The sequence below is a fragment of the Podarcis gaigeae genome, assembly GCF_964106915.1.
Source record: "Podarcis gaigeae genome assembly, chromosome: 17".
Classification (NCBI taxonomy): Eukaryota; Metazoa; Chordata; class Lepidosauria; order Squamata; family Lacertidae; genus Podarcis; species Podarcis gaigeae.
This window is the reverse complement of record NC_139694.1, coordinates 31,393,031-31,415,399: the sequence shown is the minus strand read 5'-3', so window position 1 is coordinate 31,415,399 and position 22,369 is coordinate 31,393,031. Positions and strand designations below refer to the sequence as shown.

Genomic DNA, 22,369 nt, shown 5'->3' with positions numbered 1-22,369 from the left:
CCGGAAAGCTGTCTGAACAAATGCTGGCTCCCTTGGCCTGAAAGCGAGATGAGCACCACACTCCATAGTTTCCTTTGACCGAACTCAACTGTCCAGGGGTCATTTACCTTACCTCTAACCTAGAGTGGTACTATTACTTCTCTTGTACTGGACACTATACTTATGTGGATTCAGTCTGGAATAGCATGAGCCTTTTTTGCTGCTGCATCACACTGTTGACTCACGCTAAGCTTGTGGTCCACTAAGACCCCTAGCTCCTTTCACATGCACTACCATCAAGGTAGGTGTCCTCTATTTTATATTTGTGCAGCTGGTTCTTCCTGCCTAAGTGTAGAACCTTTCATTTGTCCCTACTGAAATTCATTTTGTTAGTTTGGACCCAGTCCTCCAATTTGCTAAGGTCATCTTGAATCCCAATACTGTCTTCTGCAGCATTAGCTACCCCTCCCAGTTTGGTGTCGTCTGCAAATTTGATGAGCATCCCTACAATTTCTTCATCCAAGTTATGTTTACTCGGGAGTCATTAGACTCATAGAATTGGAAGGGACCCAAAGGGTCATCTAGTCCAACCCTCTGCAATGCAGGAATCCTTTGCTCAACATGGGGCTCAATCCCAGAAATTAAGAGTCTCATGTTCCACCCAGCAGTGGTTCTCAAACTTTTTTCCACACTTTCAGAATAAAAATTTGCTTCTGCCACACAGAATTCTTTTATTGATAAGAAATACATTGGGAAACAAAAACACACAACTCTTAGCAGTGCTTGATTTATAACACAGAACACAACTATTTTATATTATGACCGTAGGACATCCAGAAATTATAAAACAATGCAGCTACAGAAGAATATGAATCTTTCCCAAAATAGAATATTGATTTTCCTGGAATCTTCCGGCCATGCTTTCCATCCTCCCCTGCCACACCCTTTAGGGAACCACTGCTCTCAGGGAGGAATGCACAGGGCTTGGAGCAGCATGCAATCCTATATACCTGCATGAAGTGAGCACCTGCCAAAATCTGCTGGTGAGGGCTTTGGCTCCCCTGCTTGCTGTGTTTAGCAGGTTTCTACTTGAACATAGTTAGGAAGCTTATATAGTCGTACCTCGGAAGTTGAACACCTTGCGACTCGAACGTTTTGGCTCCCAAACACCGCAAACCCAGAAGTGAGTGTTCTGGTTTGGAAACGTTCTTTGGAACCTGAACGTCCAATAGGGCTTCCGATTGGCTGCAGGAGCTTCCTGCAGCCAATCAGAAGCCGTGCCTTGGTTTCTGAATGTTTTGGAAGTCAAACAGACTTCTAGAACGGATTCCATTCAACTTCCAAGGTACGACTGTACAGATTTGGAACAAATCACCCAGCAGCCGCAGAACTAATTTCTTTGATTTGCACACATTCCTTTATGCAAGATCTAAGGTGGGGTTTTGCTATTTTGTTTGAGGGGAGGACGACACACACAGATATTTTAAAGGCTTGAACCCAGGTGCCAGGACATTTTTTGAAATTGCTCTGCCACCGACCACTTTGCAGGAATTGGTTTCGGAGGCTTGCAAGTTTGCCTCTGAGCTACAGTTGGTACTGCTTTATCTGCAGGGGAACTTAATCAGGCATGAACTGCATTATATTAGGGAGTGCCAAAATCCTAACAGGTGGAAGATTCTGGGACAGGCTTAAATTGGAGGCCTTTCTAATGCAATTACTTTCTGCCAACTTGTCGCTGCAGACCAACAAATCCTTTTCTGGGATTTTTCTCACTGTACCGTACTTAAATAGCATTCACTTTGAGGCAGCTTCACTACTAATGAAATAGATCTGTACATGGATCCACTTACATGCTGAGGCAGTGCTTTTTTTCTTTAAAAAATGTTTAGGGGAACTCTCATTTTCCTACTCAAATTGAAATACTGCCCCTCAGGCCAAACTTAGATTCACAAAATATTTAGGGGTATGCGTACCCCCAGAAAAAAGCACTGTGTTGAGGTATTCTTTCACAGTATAACCACATTTACTTTATCCGCTTGCTTTTAGTGGCTTAAAAAGGGAAAGTTGGGAAACTAAAATTCCCTTTTCTCAACGGGCCCGATTCAGGTTCAGGTTCCTATACAAATCAACAGTAGCTTCAGACTGTTTCCGTAGCAACCACATCACTGAGACAGGAGCAAATCAAAGGAAGATGAGTAGACAGGTTATCAGACTCCTGCATCCTAATTCTGTGTGTTCTTACTCAAACATGACGTCACTGCATTAAATGGGGCTCACTCCAATATAAATGTGCATAGACTAGTATCAATAAATATCAAGGGGATTAATTGCTAATCAGCTGGACATTCTCTTTTCCTGACCTTAGAGATGAAACCGAATAAAGATTTAATAAGGGAAAATTGTATGTGGAATATCTGGTTTTTCAAATAAACTGACTGAGAAGCAAAAGGAGCTCTGGAGAGCACAACTAGGCCTGAGCTTCAGCATTCCTCTCCAAATAATATTTGGTATTTTCACTGTCAGGTGTCCAGAATGATAAGGCCCACTATTGTAAGAACTGGCCAGTATGCTTGCAAGCAGCTCCACTTGTTGGCTGTAGTGAGGATGCTTAGAATGAAGGAAGAAAGTGGAACAGAAAACCAAAAGAAATGAGGACTAATGACACACAACAGCGTCATGGTCACCCTGTTGAAATGGCCCAATTTCATTTCAACTTCTATTTACAGCTCATTCTGGTCTAAAGGACAATGGGAAGTAGTTTTGAGTCACAAATCTTAAAAATGAGGTAGCCACTATTCTCATCATACGATTAGGGAACAGACTGAGGGGGGAAAGGGGCTTCCTTGCAGGCACCCAGTGAGTTTGTGCCCAAAAGCTCCTAGTTCTAGCTTCTACACACAATAGCAGGACATGCTTTCCCTGCCTCCTCACCAGTCTAAGGTGCAGAGCAACAAGGTGCTTGTGGGGAGCTCAGCTTACCTTCCAGGCTGAGCCGAACGCTACACTCAGGTGAATGCTACCCGCAGGTGAAGCCAAACACATCTCCCCCTGATGAGAACGCCAAGCTAAACCTTCGGAGCAAAGCGTCACCACTGGTTCTGTGGAAGCCAGTGGCATAGCGTGGGGGGTGCAGGGGGGCCGGGCGCAACATCTGGGGGGGCGCGCTCGCACTCGCAGTGCTAAAATCAGTGCTAAAATCCACGGGTTAGGGGGCGCAAATTACATGCCTTGCCCCGGGTGCTGACAACCCACGCTACGCCACTGGTGGAAGCTTCTAAAGGAGGGAGGTTCTGAAAGAAGGCAAGGCTCCTGGAAGAGTCTCTCCATCCAGGAGTCCTGGCAAGGCACAGCTGGTCGGCGTTTCGCCACAGGTAAGTCCACTGCCACTCAGGTAGGGAAGCAATGCAGGTGTCATCTCAGGCAACAACCACAGAGCCATCATTTCCCCCTTAAGGCACTGGGCAAACCAGCCCAAGAACTGTTACCAAATCGAGCTGTGGTTGGGCAGAAGAGCAGGGTGGCATTTTGAGAGAAGGAGGAGACACACACACACACACACACACACACAATATTTGCTTCAGAGAGTGCCAACAAAGGATTCTTGGGCCATTCAGGCTTCTTCATTCTTGATGGTGTCCAGCTCTGCAAGATCACGACTAATGTGTCCGGAGCTGGTAATCTGGAACAAAAAAGGTAGAGATTATGTTAGGCCTGGGTCAGGCCAGAAAGGTTCTTAAAAGATCTGCCTTTTCCCAGGGCAGCTGTTATGCCTGTAGGAGATGCTGAGCGATCAGGACAGGCAGGAACGAACCTGCAAGGAGGGAGGAACATTTAGCAACGTGCTCTCTCCAGCTCTCAAAAGTTTCTCGTCTGTGAAATGGGAACACTGACAAGCTCCCCCGCAGGGCTAATAGAATGGTGGAAAGTGGCCAATACTGCGTCAATTAAAAAAGGGGGGGCATTTCCAGAGATTGAGAAATCCAAATAATTACAAACCTGTATTGCTTCTCTCTTGGGTAGATTCACAGCCAGAATTGCAAAACATATAGGCGCAGAATGAGCCTTGCTGAAAGGGAATCAGCATAGCTTCCGCACAGGGAAATTTGGGACAAGTCTTTTAGGGGGAATTGTTAGACATAGTCATGGTCTGACAATCTAAACACTACACCACATTGGCTCCAGCAGAAAAGGATTGTCATACAGCTTTTAGTACAGTGGACGCTCGGGTTGCGAATGTGATCTGATGCACATTCACAACCTGCAGTGTTCGCAACCCGCAGCGGCGGGTCTGCACACGGGTGGGTTCCAATTCAGCACTTCTGCGCATGTGCAAAGAGCGATTTGGCGCTTCTGCACATGTGCGACCCCCGAAACCCAGAAGTAATCCGTTCCGGTACTTCCGGGTTTCGGCGGGTCCGTAACCCGAGAAAACGCAACTTGAAGCGTCTGTAACCCAAGGTATGACTGTACACGGAAAGTGCTCAGCCAGGGAAAGCCAATGTCTGTACAACCTGTATGCAGCTGAGCTTCCTTGACAACTTACCCCCACTCTGGGTGATGTAGCGGACCCAAGGCAGAGCCTGGTACCCACTCTTCTCAATTATCTTCATGTACCGCACCTGGGTTAGAGGGAGGAGGCAGAGGAGAGGACAAAATAATAATAATAATAATAATAATAATAATAATAATAATAATAATAATAATAATAATTTTTTATTTGTACCCCGCCCATCTGGCTGGGTTTCCCCAGCCACTCTAGGCGGCTTCCACAAAGACCAAAAATACACTAATATGTCACACATTATAAACTTCCCTGAACAGGGCTGCCTTCAGGTGTCTTCTGAATGTCAGGTAGTTGTTTATCTCTTTGAAATCTGATGGGAGGGCGTTCCACAGGGCGGGCGCCACCACCAAGAAGTCCCTCTGCCTGGTTCCCTGTAGCTTTGCTTCTCACAATGAGGGAACCGCCAGAAGGCCCTAGGCGCTGGACCTCAGCGTCCGGGCAGAATGATATTAAAGGAGGGCATCCGTCAACCTCTAAACCACCCATCGCCAGCTGGTCACAATGAAAGGCACTTCAAATCTACACAGCATCTTGGCAAATTGCCCCTGCCCCACCTTCTCCCAAAGAAATATTGGCTGCACTAATTATTATTATTATTATTATTATTATTATTATTATTATTATTAACCACCCTTCATCCAAAGATCACAGGGCAGTTCACAACATAAAAATACAAAACGAAAACACAAAATACATAACCAAAGCAAAACACACCAATAACCCCTCTCCCACAGATACATTTAAAAGACCATACATAGGATGTTAATCAGCCAAACGCCTGGTTGAGGAGAAACATATCCGCCTGGCGCCTAAATATATGTATATAATGAAGGTGCCAGGGCATTTGTTTGTGCCCATCTAAAGTTCATGGGAAAGGAATGCTTGGATCATTATTTTTCAATGAACTTTTTTAATTGGCCTCAAAGCAACGGAAGGGTTGTAGCTCCGTGGTAGGACAGATCCTTTGCATGCAGAACAATCCCTGGTAGGGCTGGGAAAAACTCATTTGTGAAACCCAGAACTGTCAGCATAGACAATGCCAAGCTGCTCTAGGGACCATTGCAATGGTCTGCCTGAGCAAAAGGCATCTCCTTATGTTCCTAAATGAACAATAACCTAATTAGTGAGCCAAGTGTGGTTTACATGAGAGGAGGGGAAAGAGAGAGAAATGGTCACCTTTTATATCTGCATATTTGCTTTGTTCAGGCTTGGGAAGGGTGCTTAATTGGGGACAGGTAGGAGGGCGGAGAATTGGGACGCGGGTGGGTTAAACCACAGAGCCTAGGGCTTGCCAATCAGAAGGTCAGTGATTCGAATCCCCGCGACAGGGTGAGCTCCTGTTGCTCGGTCCCTGCTCCTGCCAACCTAGCAGTTCAAAAGCACACCAGTGCAAGTAGATAAACAGGTACCGCTCTGGCGGGAAGGTAAACGGCGTTTCCGTGTGCTGCTCTGGTTTGCCAGAAGCAGCTTAGTCATGCTGGCCACATGACCCGGAAGCTGTACGCCGGCTCCCTTGGCCAATAAAGCGAGATGAGCGCCGCAACCCCAGAGTCGGCCACGACTGGACCTAATGGTCAGGGGTCCCTTTACCTTTACTAGGAGGGCGGAGAAGGAAAACAAGCCATTCTACCTGTACTCCAGACATTCCCATTTCTATAAGCTAAGGAACAGAAGGAAACAACACCTTTCCCCCCTACAATGAGCTTGAAAGGACTGGGTCCCTGTTTACAGCAGCATAAATTGGATGGGAACATCCAGGGAGTCTCTTGACACACACCACATATAGTCAACATTCCCAATAGAGATTTATTGTGTGTCAAACCCACAGGTGATCCTACTATTATTGCTAGAGGAGAACTTTCCATGTTGAGGGTTGAGCAGAAAGACTGCAGCAGACACACCCACCCGTTGTTTTATTTTATTTTTTTTAAAAAGGGTTGCAGGTAAGGCTAGGATTCTGGGTTACATAGTCCCTATCCTACCTATTATTATTATTATTACTATTACTATTATTAGTTTTCAACTTTAAAATTACAGCATTTTCCATTCTTTTACAGTAGTTCTTTTAGACATCCCACCCAGCGTTCCATGACAGTTCTTTATAAATCTTACTTAGCTGCATATACATTAATTCCTTCACCTTCTTTTCCACATTCTCATAACCTTTATATGTTGTCAACTGTTGGTCAAAAGGTATCCCCTACCTGGAATTTATATTTGAGGTCATTTTTTTGGTAAATATTCCCCTAAATACTTCCACTCCTCCTCGTCCGTTTGCAGTGTATTCCCTCCCATCACCAGCAGGAGCCATTGAAACAAGTTCAAATATTGGACTTCCAGAGAGTTTAATTCCTCAGCTACAGTGTAATCAAGATGCCCCTTTCATATGCAGCTTTGGGAAGAGAGTTTGAATAATTCCAAGAACCATTTTACAGTGGTACCTCGGTTTATGAACTTAATCCGTTCCAGAAGTCCGTTCTTGAACCAAAACCGTTCTTAAACCGAGTCGCACTTTCCCTAATGAGGCCTCCCGCCGTCGGTGTCCTTCCACCGTTTGGATTCCATTCTTAGACCGAGGTAAAGTTCTCAAACTGGGACACTACTGCTGATTTTGCAGAGTTCGTAAACCGAATCGTTTGTAAACAGGACTGTTCTTAAACTGAGGTACCACTGTATATCAGGAGATGGTAGTTACCCTGCTCTTAACATTTTAGCCAACCACATGCCGTTTTCGCTAAATCACAGCTTGGAGCCTGCAGACAACCCAGTTTGCCTTTCAGTCACCCCCCCCCCAAGAAAAGCTAATTCTCACAAGTGTACAGAGCCCCACTTCTCCATCTTCCAGTCAACTCCAGCTCACCTGTATCCCAGAGACTGTGAAGTAAGGGATCTCAAAACGGACTGAGATGGGCGGACGTCCCTCCAGCTCCTCATTCTCAACACTGGGCAGTCCAAAGTGGGCTCTCATCAGGTACTCCTTGCCACCCTGCAGAGCCAAATGCAAGAGAAGGTAAGGTCTTCTTCTTTAAGTCAATGGTTATGCAGGCCAGCCAATGCAACAACCTGACCCTAATAACCAAGAAGTGTAAATGAAGATCATCAATGGTCACAGGAAAGGGGTAAGAAAATCCACCTTGGCATTTCTGGAAGTCCTTATGGATCACATCTGTGTGTGTGTGTGTGTGTGTGTGTGTGTTTGGGTGTGTTTTTAAAATGTATTTTTATTAAAGATTTCTTAGTTTACAAAAGTACGTGCATTGTCTCTTTTTTCAAGTTGTATTTTCTGTAGATCTGTTTCATTTGTTGTGAGATATTAGTATCACATGCAGTATTAGGTTGGGAAGAAAAGGGGGAAGAGGGGAGAATGGTGAGTGGAGTGGGGTGGTAATGCTAATAAATAATAATAGTAATAGCAATAATATATTATTATTATTATTATTATTATTATTATTATTATTATTATTATTTATACCCTGCCCATCTGACTGGGTTTCCACTCTGTGCAGCCACTCTGCGCAGCTCCCAACAGAATATTAAAAACATGATAAAACATCAAACATTAAAAACTTTCCTAAATAGGGCTGCCTTCAGATGTCTTCTAAAAGTCAGATAGTTACAGGTAGGTAGCCGTGTTGGTCTGTTGTAGTCGAAACAAAACAAAACAAATAAAATAAAAAATTTAAAAAATCCTTCCAGTAGCACCTTAGAGACCAACTAAGTTAGTTATTGGTATGAACTTTCTTGTGCATGCACATGTTTATCTGAAGAAGTGTGCATGCACACGAAAGCTCATACCAATAACTAACTTAGTTGCTCTCTAAGGTGTTACTGGAAAAAAGTCAGAGAGTTGTTTACTTCCTTGACATCTGATGGGAGGGCTTTCCACAGGGCAGGCGCCACTACCAAGAAGGCCCTCTGCCTGGTTCCCTGTAACCTCACTCCTTGCAGGGGGGGGGGGAACCGCCAGAAGGCCCTCGGAGCTGGACCTCAGTGTCAGGGCTGAACGATGGGGGTGGAGACACTCCTTCGGGTATACGTCTGTTCTTTTACTTAGTGCATGTGTGGGGTTTTGCGTCAGTGTCACTTGTATGGGTTCTCTTACCATTTGTGTGTTGTACTTCCTTAGTGGTGAGAGAGGTTGGGGTGGTCAAGGGTGTGGTTGGGTGTTTTTGGTTGGCTGTAGTGAGATTTGTTTTTTTGTTTGAGTGGAGGGTGGGTGGGTGGATTTTTGGATCAGTTGCATTCATGTTTTCTCAAGGTTTGCTGGCACCTAATGGGCAGGGATTCATGAGCAACTATAGCACAGTGGCGTAGCGTGGGGGGTGCAGGGGGGGGCGGCCGCACCGGGCACAACATCTGGGGGTTAGGGTTAGTGGGCACAAATCCATGGGTTAGGGGGCACAAATTACTTGCCTTGCCCTGGGTGCTGACAACCCACGCTACGCCACTGCTATAGCACACTTAATAGTGGAAGCTCTTGACCAATACCAACGGCTCACCTCTTCCATTGCCACCCAACAAACTTGCAGGAGCACTGGACCATGTAACAGAATTGCCCCCTTCCCAAATGCAATGGAGATGTCTGAGGGTTAAACCTGCATCTTTGAAATCATCTGCAAAACTCAGAGGACAGAATGGGGGAGGAGATTTGTGGGAAAGGGGACATCTCTCTCACCGGGAACGACTTGATGCTCCAGACGACAACGTTCTTCTCAGGCTGGTATTTTGCACTGCCGATGCTGGTTTTGAACTTGGGCGAGTCGGCATCACTCGGGACTGGGACACATATCTCTACTCCATTGGCCACCGATTGCTTCTTGAATTGGCCCTTTGCCTTTTCCAGAGGGAGAAAGACAGAGAGATGCTCACAACAGTCTGTGTTTCACCCCTCCTGACTACGTCTCTGCCATAAGAGGAGGCGAGCCAAGGTACATTCTACCACATGTGGTGGACATGTAAAATAGTAAAAGAATTCTGGGAAATGATATAGAATGAATTGAAAAAAAATGTTTAAGATAACTTTTATCAAAAAACCAGAAACCTTTTTATTGGGACTAATAGGAGATGAAATACCGAAGGACTTAAAAAGACTGTTTATGTATGCAACAACAGCCACAAGAATGCTTTTTGCCCAGAAGCAGAAGGAAGAAAAAATCCCAACCAAAGAAGAGTAGATAACCAAGATGATGGACTATGCTGAAATGGCAAAGATGACTGCGAAGATCAGACACCAAGACGATAAAAAATTTAGTCAAGAGTGGAAAAAATTTATAGAGTATCTTAAAGACCACTGCAGATATCACCGGCAGAATCCGTGACCAGAGGAAGGAGGCGGTGGAGGAAGATTGGAGAAAATTTAAAGTATACCTTAAGAACTACTGTAAAATATTGGACGGTTAAGATGTCGAGAGGCTATAAATAAAGAACTACAGCTGTAAATCGTAAATTAAAGGGGGAAACTTAATGAGAATATATAGAGAAATTGACTGAAGGGTTGCTGACACACTATAAAATAATGATGCAGAGAAGGGGAGGTATGGGGAAGTCATATTTTATGTATTTGTTTGTGATTTGTTTGTTTTTCCTATACCCTTGTTCCCTGTTTTTTTGTTTTGTAAAAATAATAAAAAATTATTATAAAAAAAAAAAAAAAAAGACCACTGCAGATATCTAAAAACGTTAGCAGGATTGTTATAACACTTATAATGTAATATGACTTAAGTTTTAAAATGGGGGATACAAAATGAATTTGAAAAATGTAATTAGATGCAATAGAAGAAATAGAAAAAAATGGAAACCAGGGGAGGGTGGGAGGGAAATCCGGGGATTTAAGTAATCTCAGATGTGTATAAATTGAAAATGATTTAAATGTATATGAATTTTGTCTAAAAAATGAAAATAATTTAAAAAAAGAGAGAGAGAGAAGGTGAGCCAAAGTAGAGCTCATCACTGCTGTAGTGCTCCATGGAAGACTGGGAAGTGATCTCATTTATCCAAAGCTAATACAAATCCCGCTTTTGGATGATCTGAAGAAGCTGTTAAGAGTGAACAAAATCTATAGCAATAAATACCCAAATATATTGTGTCCTCTTTATCATGTGTTTTCCTCTAATCACCCTTGTTATGGAAGCCTTGGGTAAAGGGTAGCAGTATCCCTCAAAGAAACTCACCTTCACCATAATCTCCACCCGGCTGTGAGAGAACTTCTCAATGACAGACTCTATCCAGATGAGGGGCTTCACCTTCAAGCAAAGAGAGAGAGAATCTCATTCCTGGGGTCCAGAGCCTCCAGCAGGTTACAGCCAAAGAACAAAAGGTTAATGGGAGGTGTGTCAGGCATGATGAAAGCTCAGAACACCTACAAATCCTGTCATCTCAGCTTAATCAGTCCTGTATACTTGAGAAATCTTGTGCCACCTTGGAGCAGTCAGGTAAAAGACCCTAAGAACCAGGTCGTATTTATCTTGCATTCACCAAATAACTGTTGTTATCATCATCATTTGGTGATTGCAAGATAAATACTACAAATAGTTACAGTATTTTCCTATTGCTTGAAGAAGTGCCAGGGCAATAGGACACATCTGATAGGAGGGGAGAGTTTCATAGCTGTCAACTTTTCTTGCGAGGAATCCTATTTGGAATAAGGGAATTTCTCTTAAAAAAAGGAAAACGTTGACAGCTATGGAGAGTTTTGGGAGCGACCATCCCTGGCCTTCCTCTGAGCTTTAACATTTAACAACAATGAGTTCTATTAACTGTCATGTTGGGGGGGGGGAAGAGATCTGAGAAAGAGAGCAATGCCTTTTAAAGTACTGTGGGAATGTACAAAATGATGGGATTATTTCTAGTGTGGTTTATCCAAACAGTGCCATAGTACATATATAGGATTGCTGTTCCACATGTTTTATAGCGGCAGAGAATAGATGTCTCAATATATAGAGAATCAGCCAGCTGCAACCGTGAGTGGCTCAAGATCTGAAGATAACGCACATGGCTTCCTCAACAAGGAACCAGTTTGTCAACTGGGCGTAATTCCCGCTATCCTTCTGCAAGGAACTCTCTCTTCCCTGAGAGCATCAGCCTATAGATAAGTAGACAAATGACCTAGCTGGGCATGAATCATTAAGAAAAAAGCTAATCTGGGAAAATTAGGCAGCTACTGCCTCAGTGCAACCATGCACAAAGGAGTTGCCTCTGTACCCAATGAGATCACCATGGCATCACTTTTTTCTAAGGTCTGAATCCCAGACTAACCTGTGTGTTCAGCCGATAGGACATGAGCTCAAAATCTCCATCAGGTGGGATAAAGGAGATGGTCCGGTCATTGTCAAAACGTGACAGCCGCACACATTGATGGAACTTGACATCCTCCAGCTCCACAGACTTATTTTTTCCACCTGAGAAGTCAGAAGTGTGGCTGTCAGAATTGCCCAGGGGATAGCAGGGGAAAGACTACACTCTAGCCAGAGAGAAACAGCTGCCTGTCCTTGTGATTCTTGGCCTCTCAGTGTTGAATGGTCTCTTTAAATTTGAAGGTTCATTATTGTTCCACAAGATGTGTATTTCTTTAAAGGCCAAAGCAAATAACATGACCTAGTTTTACAGCTGTGAAGCAGTATAGCAGGTGCTGTTAAGTTGTGGTAATTAAGCTGTTGGGTATGGTATATAAAGAGCAGTATGTAGCTCTCTCAGTACCCTAGTGGATGGGTCATGCTTATTGATTTAGTGTAAAAGGAGTTTTTGTTTTTTGTTATTAAAACCTAGCAAAAGTTACTTTTGTGTTCCTTGTAATGTGTGGTCTCCCCAGCACGCCTTCTGAGGCGCAACTAATCTGCAAATAGCCAACACTCAGAACTCCAAGCATTCTGTGGGGAAGGTGCTTGCAAATAATAAAAATAAAATACAATTAAAATTTATTATTTATACCCCACCCATCTGGCTGGGTTTCCCCAGCCACTCTGGGTGGTTTCCAGCAAAGTATTAAAATACAGTGGTCTGTTAAACATTAAAAGCTTCTCTAAAAGCCTGGTAGTTGTTCTTCTCTTTGACATCTGGTGGGAGGGCATTCCACAGGGCAGGTGCCACTACTGAGAAGGCCCTCTGCCTGGTTCCCTGTAACTTGGCTTCTCACAGTGAGGGAACCGCCAGAAGGCCCTCAGAGCCTGGGCAGAATGATGGAGGTGGAGATGCTCCTTCAGGTATACTGGACCGAGGCCGTTTAGGACTTTAAAGGTCAGCACCAACACTTTGAAAAGGAGGGTTTTTTTTATTAAAGTTATTATTAAAGCTCTCAACTTTAAAACACAAACACCCAAAGACTAGAAGCAGCAGAAATATGTGAGTATTTGACAGAACACAGGTTGTCCATTCCCAAAACATGAGGTCCACATTAAAAGTTACCAGCAAGTTAATGATGAACAAAATAAACTGCATTTTTCATACACACACCCAGATGTGTGGGTGCTGCTCTGGTGTTTCAGTGAAAAGAGAGAGATGCCCCCCCCCCCAAAAAAAATGCACCTGTATGAATGCTACTTTTAAAAATAAGCTCCTGGGCTGAAATTACACCTTGTCTACATAAAATGAAAAACCGCAACAATAAGCAAAATCCAGCCAAATCTAGTGTCATTCAGCCTAACATCTCTTGCTGCTGGAGGCTCTCTAGGCCCAGCCCACTCAACTGCTGGTGCTCCTGCTTTCAGGGCACTGGGTGACTTACGTCCTGTGATCTCAAAGAGCACCCTGTCGTTGAGGCCCAAACGCAGCTCTGGCATGCCGGAGAGGAAGACCTTCAGCTTGATGGAGCCCACAATCTCACTCAGGAGGACACTCCCATTGGCATTAACCTGGAAGACAGAGCAGGGTCTGAGTCTTGGGGTCACAACTCCTCCCCTCTCCTCTCTTTGCCTGGAAGAAGGGGGGCTTCTCCCTCCTGTCCCTGATGACAGCCAGGCTGAAACTGCAGCACCAGTCTTGGAATGAGCTAGTTCAGTTTAACGCAGTTTGCTGAATTGGTTCAAAAATCTCTGAACTATGCCTCATAGTACACGAGTGTTTTTAGTGTTCTGTTGGAAGCCACCCAGAGTGGCTGGGGAAACCCAGCCAGATGGGTGGGGTATAAATAATAAAAAATTATTACATTAATTAATACAATTAATTAATACAATTAATTAATATAATTAATTAATACAATTGATTAATACAATTGATTAATACAATTGATTAATACAATTAAAATTGTGGAAACCATTTGGAAATAGTGTATTTCTGAGGTTTGATGGCTCATAGCCCCCCCCCCCACTTTTTTTGGAGTAATACCATAAAATTACATATCAATAGAAAGATAATTTAATGAAGAATGTAATGCAACAAAGTTTGTTCAATTATCTGTGTTCTATCAAAAGTTATAGCCAAATAACCAGAAAAAGGAAGCACAACTTGCTTAGATTGATATGCAGTAGCTTCCCATCATCTGAATGCAACCAATGAGCATGAGTGTTTAGAGAGATAATCACATGTTATGAGTCGTCAAACCTCAGAAATGCACTTTTTCCAAAAGGCTTCCACAACTTTGGCCACTAGTGTAGTTCCCACAACTGCTGAGTGAACTGAATGTAAATTGTTCATTTTGAGGGAGAGCTTTTAAAGGTATACTTAGCTTTAGGTTCAATCTCCTACATGCATTTTCTACTGATTACATTCTTTGGGCTTTGAAATTTAAGGATCATAATTGTTGGGAATAATAAACCAAACAACTCACATTCCACTGTGTTTTCTTAAGCATATTTTATACTTCAGCCCAGCAGCATGTAGCATTCTGAATGCTGAGGGTAAAATAATTTGGATGTATTTGAACTGAACATGAACAGAACTAAAGGGACGAATATAAACTAGAATTCGTTCCTTTTTGGACACCTTGAATTTGAATTCAAATTAGTCCCTTTTAAAATGGACTTTCAAAGCCCAGGGAAGTTACCCACCAGTACACAAAACATCATGGAAACAACATTACTCAGTACTTAGATGTGCTGTGTGCAAACTAAAATCCTATACGAGTGGGCAGACTCAGGCATATCGGATCTGCTTTGTTTTTGCACTAGAAACCAGAGATCCTCCAACTGGATCTAGGTGCAAAATGGGGGTAGAGAGAGAAACAACACACAAAATTAAGGAACATGCTCAGCCCAGAAGTGGATCAGTACTAGAACTGAGGGGGAGAACCATAAAAGTCACTTTGTGCTCCTGGGGGTGGTGGGAAAGGTGGGATATTTGTATTGCAGGGGGTTAGACTAGATGACATTTGGGATCCCTTCCAACTCTATGATTCTATGAAATGCACTAAATAAATAAGGTAAAGGCAAAGGGACCCCTGACCGTTAGGTCCAGTCGTGACCAACTCTGGGGTTGCGGCGCTCATCTCGCTTTCTTGGCCGAGGGATCCGGCGTACAGCTTCCAGGTCATGTGGCCAGCATGACGAAGCCGCTTCTGGCGAACCAGAGCAGCGCACGGAACCGCTGTTTACCTTCCCGCCAGAGTGGTACCTATTTATCTACTTGCACTTGGATGTGCTTTCGAAGTGCTAGGTTGGCAGGAGCTGGGACCGAGCAACGCTCTAATCATAAAGACTCTACACACTCTAATCATAAAGAGAGAGAAATCTATTCCTGCCCTTCATTTCAGCAGAAAGGGGCGTGGAGCAGCTTCTGCTGCTGTTGAGAAACCCAGAAATCGCCCAGGGATCTCCAGTAGATCCCGAGCTACCTTTTGCCCACTTTCCTTTTCTCATCTTATCATCATCTCTTCCGAGCTCGTTTGCTGTCGAAGCTGATGCTCAAAGAGGAGAAAATACTGGTTCAGGGCAGATCACCACCATCCCTGTGGGAGCACCACCGTCACCAATGGAAACCAGCATTTTTCTCATGGGAGACACACACGGCCTCCTCTGAGCAGCTGCCAGGGACACAGCTTTCCTCCTGCACTCTGCTGAGAAAGGCCAAGCACCCGAGCAACTTCACACCACGAGAGTTGATGCCCATGTAATACTTAATTGAAGGGAATTCCAATGGGGCAGGCACCACAAGACAAAAGGCCATGCCAACATTTTTGGCTTCTCGCAATGTTGCCCAGATCCCTACATACCTAGGTGAGCCAGACAGACCCACATTTCTGCAATAACTCACCAGCAGATTGACAGATTCAATGACATCAATGAAGACTTCATTCTTCTTATATTTGATTCCCTCCGACCTCCAGGAGACTGCATTGGTGACGGTGGGTGGAACGCGGGATTTGCCCGTGTCGAGCTTGTTGCCTTGCTGAGTGATGTACCTGCAACAGGGTGAAGAGGGGGTGAGATCAAGATCTAGAACTGCCCTCATAAGATGCAGTCGTTCCACCTCCCAACAAGCACACCTTTTCAAAGGATTGCGGGGGACTGTAAAGAGCTCCTTCTGCTATCTAAAGCAGAAGCAGAATCTCAGCAAAACTTCACATTGCCTGATCAGAAATGCCAATTCAGAATAAAATGAATGTTTGAAGCACTGATAGTTCAGATTTTGACATTTGCTTCTGAGCCCCGCAACACTGAAATTTAAGTATCTCTTTAGACCTCATTTTCCCCAAACTGAGGCCCCCTCAGAAATAAAGTTTGGCCCAAGCAGAATGATTAACATCTGAATTCAACACTTGAGATTTTACACATGGGAAACATTTTGTTCCACTTGAACTCCTATATACCCATCCTCAGCACATATAGTTTTCAAATCCTGTTAGTAATAATAATATTATAATAATTTATTATTTATACCCCTCCCATCTGGCTGAGTTTCCCCAGCCACTCTGGGCAGCTCCCAATCACGTGTTAAAAACAGTACAGCGTTACATATTAAAAACTTCCCTGAACAGGGCTGCCTTAGGTCATTTATTTGCACAATGTCAGAAAGAGGTAGCAGGAAAGCAGGGGATAAAAAGGTTAGGAGAAGGGGAGAAGACCAAGTGACTCACTCCTGCAAAATTTTACTATCTGTTGTCTGGGGAAACCCAAAATCCATAAGCTCATCCAGCAGTTCATACACAATGACAAAATTGTCACGGATGCTCTCTTCTTCCAACTCTTTGAAATATTCAGAAAAGACCTGACAATGAGAGAAAGAAAGGTTTCACCCTACTGGAATTTATACAGAAGAGGTGAACCGCCCCCCCCCCAGCCCAGGGGTGAAGATCCTAGAATTCCGCAGCCCCCATACCCAAATTCCGGAACTTTGATCCATCTACATTTGGCTCAAGTGCATCTTTCTTGCAGAATTCCCAGTGTGGGATGCATTAGTTATTGGGAAAGGAAGATAGGTGGGCCCTTCTGGTATGCAAAAGGGGCAGAGAGTTGGTTTCATATGAGAGTTGGTTTCATATGGCTCAGGCTGGTGGGAGCTTCTGGAGGGCACAAATTCTTCACCCCTGCTGCAAATTTTATAAAACCGTGCCTTGAAGGTATTACCTTTTAAAATAACTTGAGAGTGAATACACTAAAAGACATCATACAAGTTCAGTTTTCAAAGGCTGGAATCAATGGGGTAGAAGAAGCCAGATTTTATGCTACAAAGGGCAAACTGGCCTTTCATCCCTGGCCCCAAAAAGATACCATCAGGGTTTGCAGTGCCAAGATGAAACCAAAAGCCTCAAGATCATTTGTGGGGAGGGCAGGGGTGCCAACCTGGCAAAAATATTGGGGGACCCCAGGTACGCCCTGCCCCAAACAATCGATCACATGATGCAGTAGACACACAGCATTTGAATGGTAATGCCCATCAGCTTTGGGGCCCCCAGGACCCATCAAATATTTTATGGGGGGGTGAAGGGACCTCAGCCCCTAGGAGTTGGCTCCAATGGGGGAGGATGTGTGTTGTGTGCATGCTACTCCAAGCCAACAGAATAACACAATGGGGAACTCAAAGATAGCATCAGCCTTTCCTATCTTGGTGCCTATTTCTTCTTTGTACATCTAAAAATGGCTCCTTGACTTACCTCTACCACTTTATAGAGAAAAGAATACACTAGTGAGGCATTGGCATTCTTCATGGTTAAGGCCACCACTGCACAAAAGGTTAAGGGTAAAGAAAGAGATTTCTGAACTGCTGGACTAGAGACTTAGAATCATAGAGTTGGAAGAGACCACAAGGACCATCGAGTCCAACCCCCTGCCAAGCAGGAAACTTGGGAATGGTAGGGAAGGAGTATTGGCTTTGGGGGACTCTAGCCTAAATAGAGGACATAGCCACCAGTGCCAGGCAGTAGATGAACATTGGGATGCACAGAAACCTCATGTGGATTCTTCAATGGTTGTTTCCTTGGACTGGATCTTGCACCAGTTTGCAGTTTCCCCTTTTTGGGACCAGCCTTTCAGCTCTCAACCCAACTCATCTCCTAACATGAGGCTTCTGTCTAGCCAAAAGGATTCTGCACATGCTTCATTCTTGCCCAGGGGTCAGCAAGCTTTTTCAGCTGTGGGCCGGTCCACCATCCCTCAGACCATGTGGTGGGCTGGATTATGTTTTGAAAAAAATATATATGAATGAATTCCTATGTCCCACAAATAACCCAGAGGTGCATTTGAAATAAAAGCACACATTCTACTCAGGTAAAAACACCAGGCAGGACCCACAAATAACCCAGAGATACATTTTAAATAAAAGGACGCATTCTACTCATGTAAAAACACGCTGATTCCTGGACCATTCGTGGGCTGGATTTAGAAGGTGATTGGGCTGCATCCGGCCCCCGGGCCTTAGGTTGCCTACCCTGTTCTTGCTCTTTCTCTATCATTCCAAAGAAGTTCAGAACGCAGAGCCTGCAATCTCCACTTCGCTGAAACTTAAGGGCACAGGGCAAGGCTAACTGAAAATAAACTGCCAACATTATATTGCTGTTATACAAATCTATGGTGCAAATGGATCTAGAATACTGTGTGCCGTTCACGCAGCACATAGACTGTGGTGCTCCCTCCCAGAAAAGGCAGTGATATCCTCCAAACTTGGATGGCTTTGGAAGACAAATTCATGGAGGAAAAGGCTATTGAAGATTACCAGCCCTGCTGGCTATGTGCCACAGTTGGAGGGAGTAGTGCTTCTGAATCCAGTTGGACTTGGGTTTTGCCTCTCACAGGGGCTGCAGCATCCCACCCCCCTCCCTGGAATTAGCTCAGGCTCTGAAAGGATACAATAAATGTTGCTGTGCTTGATCCAAAGGAAATGCACTTTCCCGCGGGACAGGAGTGGCGTCAGGGCACTTTCTTCCTCCTTCTGCATCAAGAGTGGCATGAAGTAGTCAATCTCTGACATGCTCACATCTCCTTTGTAGTTGCGGCTGATGAGAGGCTAGAGGATGGGAAAGAAGCTTAAGTCACGCCAGCCTTGCATGGCTGACACTGAGACACCCATAGTGCGCTGATCACGTTATCACTGATGTTTCCTCTAAGTAGCATCATGTATGTCATTCACCCAGACACCATTTTCCAGGGAGCTGGTTTTAGACTGGGACCCTTTACCCACTTACCTGGGAGTAAGCCCCATAGAACTTAATAGGACAGACATCTGAGTAAACACTCTTGAATTCTGCTGTTAGATGCAAGTCTTCAAGGTTGCATTCTCACCCTGTATTCCCTGGCCATGTACTGTACGTCAGTCATAGCACATCCCAGTCAAATAAACAATAGTTCTTCTCTACCTAACGGGCCTTTAGTTCTCTCCTTTGTGCTTTTCAGAGCCGGCTCTGCTATTAGGTAGAAGAAGCAATTGCCTTAGGTGACAGCAGTCACAGCCCGACTTCTAACCATTCGCTTCTGTGGGAGAACAGAGATGTGCACCACAAGCCTCTCATGTACCCTCTAAACTTGCCAGCTGCTGTCAGGTGCGATGGAGGAAACCGTCCCCCTGGCACAGCTGGAGTAAGATTCAACCGCCATTCTGGCCAGCTTCTCTACATGGAACAGGGAGGGAGGCAATACCGTCCTTTGCTTCAGGCAGCAAATGGTCTTGTTCCAGCCCTGGTCTTTTTCATCCTTCGACGAAGTTGTTATTTTAGAGATGTGGTGGGAGGAAAAGGAAAGTGCAGCTGTACCATAATATTCCCAACCCCCAGAGCTATCTCTGTCATGGACCAGGCTTCCCTTTCATGCCACACTTATTTTAAAAAATGTGATACTGTACCTCCATGATCTTTCCCGCACAAGATCCTATTCAAAATGCAGTGCATAAACTCAGCTTTGTGTAAGATAGGGGGCACCCATCATCAGAAGGTTCCCCAAGTACTTCACTTACAGCAAACTCCTATAAGTTAACTACTCCAAAAGTAAGTTCCATTGGGTTCAGTTGGGCTTACTTCCATGAAGGTAGGTATACCAGTGCACCCTTAATAGTTGTTATTATTAATGATATGCATGTAGATGAATTTTTGGATTGTTTAAAAATGCTTAATCAGAGTATAACAGCCCCTTATGTATATTTATTACCATGCTATTACAGAAGGGGAGGGGGCAGTGATGCAGACAAACTAGTATCCCTAGCTAACAGGACCAGTGGTCAGGGATGATGGGAGTTGTAGTCCCAAAACATCTGGAGGGCCAAGTTTGCCTATGCCTGATGTAGACTGTCATTTCCCTAACAACATGTAGTAAAGCTATAGCTGCGCTGAGATTTGCATTATTACACAGTACACTGGTACCTCGGGTTACAGATGCTTCAGATTACAGACTCCGCTAACCCAGAAACAGTACCTCGGGTTAAGAACTTTGCTTCAGGATGAGAACAGAAATAGCATGGCGGCAGCGGGAGGCCCCATTGACTAAGTGGTGCTTCAGGTTAAGAACAGTTTCCGGTTAAGAACAGATCTCCAGAACAAATTAAGTTCTCAACCCGAGGTACCACTGTAATTGTAATTGTTAATAAAATTGCTTTGTGGGGGGGGGGGTTTCTATAAGAACCAGGGGGTGGGGAGTAAATGTCTGAACAGTATTAGCATGCTTCTCATTCCAGTATTGACAAACCGAGCAGTCTAGCAAATAAATCTGTTTGTCACCAATCTCCTCGATCTTGTGTTCAGATGTTGACTTTTCCATTCAGATTCTTAACTGCTACCTTGCGCTAGCTCTGATGCTATTCCTCTCTTCCACAAATTGGCCTGCTACTGTTCTGCACCTGCCATCAACTGTTGTTGTTGTTGTTTTGAACGGGTAGCAGCAGGCAGTTCCAGTGTGCAAAGCTTATCACCGAGAAAGCAAATGTTTATTCCAGTTTCTGTTCCTTAAAGTGATGGGCTCAGGGCTCATTCTGCTTTCCTGCTACAGCTCTGGCCCTGCTCTTTCACCCATTTGAAGCAACCTAGCTGGTCGAACAGGCTCCCTGACGCAACCAGAGCCAGCAGGATGGCAGCAAGCAGGTCCACACGCTCCGGGAACAACATTCCCAGGCTGCCTCCGTTCACTAAGCGGTCACAATTTTCAGACCACTCCTCAGCCTAGAAAAGGAGGGCCAAAAAGCCTGCGATGGAGCACCAACAAGCCCCAGCTCTGGGATAGGGGATGCCAGCCAGACGCAGCACAGGTGGGCCCCATCTCCCGGAAGGTGGGAGCCGCAGGAAGAAACCTTGGCACCAGGGCCAGGAGCACCCATCTCTCTCCTTGTGCCCAGAGGCAAAGGTGGCCTAGCATCTATAAGACACAGCCGGGCCACCTGGGTGCTACTCAGCTCCCCACCTGGTCTCAAGAGGCTTTAACTTCCTCTTCTCCAGGCTGAAAAGTGAAGAGGGGGATAAGGGTACACAGTATGAATGGAACCAGGTAACACCCAGAAACTTGGATTTAGTGAGCGGAAATACTGGAGGGCATAGAGAGAGGGGGGAGTTATTTGGGAAACTTCGCCTGGAGGGTGGAGGCTGCTCTTCAGGTGCTCTGCCCCACCTGAGAGGAAGATCTGGGGGGTCACACTCACCTTGCCTTTCAGGTCAAGGATAAAAACTGCCGAGGCGGACATGCTGCTCCTGCTGCGCCCACTTCCTCCTCCTCTCCTGCTTCGCTCGCTCTCGGCAGCCACCTGGGCTAGGTGAGGGCGCTGCGCCTACAGGTGAGCTGGGCTGCCTTAAAGGAGAGGAGGCGGATGCAGCAGCAGCAGCAGGAGGGTGTGGGATAGAAGTCCTCCGACAGAAAGGAAGTGGGAGGACAGACGTCGCAGTTTCTCTCTCGAGCGAGGGGCCGGACGGACGTGTGCACGCGCGCAAGCGATTAGCCCCATAGGATCCCAGCCGAGATCCCGATCCCGTGTGAAGAGAGGCTGGGAAGCAGAGAAACGCCCCGTTCTTAATTCTCCTCTCGGTTTCCCCATAGAATCCGGATGATGAGTTGGGTTTAGTTTGGTTGGGTTGTAAGTTCTCTTTGGGTTGCCCTGGGCAAGATAAGGGGAGTAACAAATTTAATAAATACTAAACAATAACCATAATGATGATGGTGACATGGGCGTAGCCAAAGAGGGACGCTCCCCTAAATCAAGTAAATCAATAAAAATAGTTAATTAACTGAGGTTCTGCCCTCCCAACAGAAATCCTGAATACGTCCATGGATGATGTTGATTAAAGACTCACTTGGTGCCTTCAATATATATCTTTAGGCATCAGGCGAAAACGTTTCTCTTCAACCAGGCTGATTAACATTCAATGGCTTTTTATTTTATTTTTTATATAATTTTTATTAACATTTCTGTTTTGCAATTTAAAATACTCATTTTTACATCTTTAAGATATCCATGACTTCCCTTCTTCTCTTTCCATGGTTCATTTTACAT

At 44.8% G+C, this 22,369-nt stretch overlaps 1 protein-coding gene across 2 annotated transcripts; it reads right to left on the bottom strand.

Annotated features, from left to right (window-relative positions):
* Window positions 1-685: 685 nt before the first annotated feature.
* Window positions 686-21,739, bottom strand: AP1M2 (adaptor related protein complex 1 subunit mu 2). 2 transcript variants are annotated; one of them, XM_083719409.1, is made up of 13 exons: window positions 21,524-21,739; window positions 18,757-18,913; window positions 17,565-17,632; window positions 16,548-16,678; window positions 15,725-15,872; window positions 13,263-13,389; window positions 11,798-11,940; window positions 10,714-10,785; window positions 9,219-9,377; window positions 7,404-7,529; window positions 4,523-4,598; window positions 3,242-3,658; window positions 686-3,077 (listed from the first exon to the last, which is right to left on the bottom strand). In XM_083719409.1, exons 1-12 carry the CDS (start codon window positions 21,563-21,565, stop codon window positions 3,636-3,638), a joined length of 1,272 nt encoding a protein of 423 aa, XP_083575535.1. In that variant the 5' UTR covers window positions 21,566-21,739; the 3' UTR covers window positions 686-3,077; window positions 3,242-3,635. The 2 variants fall into 2 exon arrangements, with proteins under 2 accessions (XP_083575535.1, XP_083575536.1); XM_083719410.1 differs by having other exon boundaries at window positions 17,565-17,686; window positions 17,754-18,913; window positions 21,524-21,632.
* Window positions 21,740-22,369: the final 630 nt, after the last annotated feature.

What these genes read in the sequence shown, in the direction of transcription:
- AP1M2 (XM_083719409.1), bottom strand. Translation starts at nt 21,565, where the DNA reads ATGTCCGCCTCGGCAGTTTTTATCCTTGACCTGAAAGGCAAG. An exon ending in TCCTTGACCTGAAAGGCAAG is followed by an intron (nt 18,914 to 21,523) that starts GTGAGTGTGACC and finishes CCCATCCTCTAG; the next exon opens with CCTCTCATCAGCCGCAACTA. An exon ending in GATAGTAAAATTTTGCAGGA is followed by an intron (nt 15,873 to 16,547) that starts GTGAGTCACTTG and finishes ACCCTGTTGCAG; the next exon opens with GTACATCACTCAGCAAGGCA.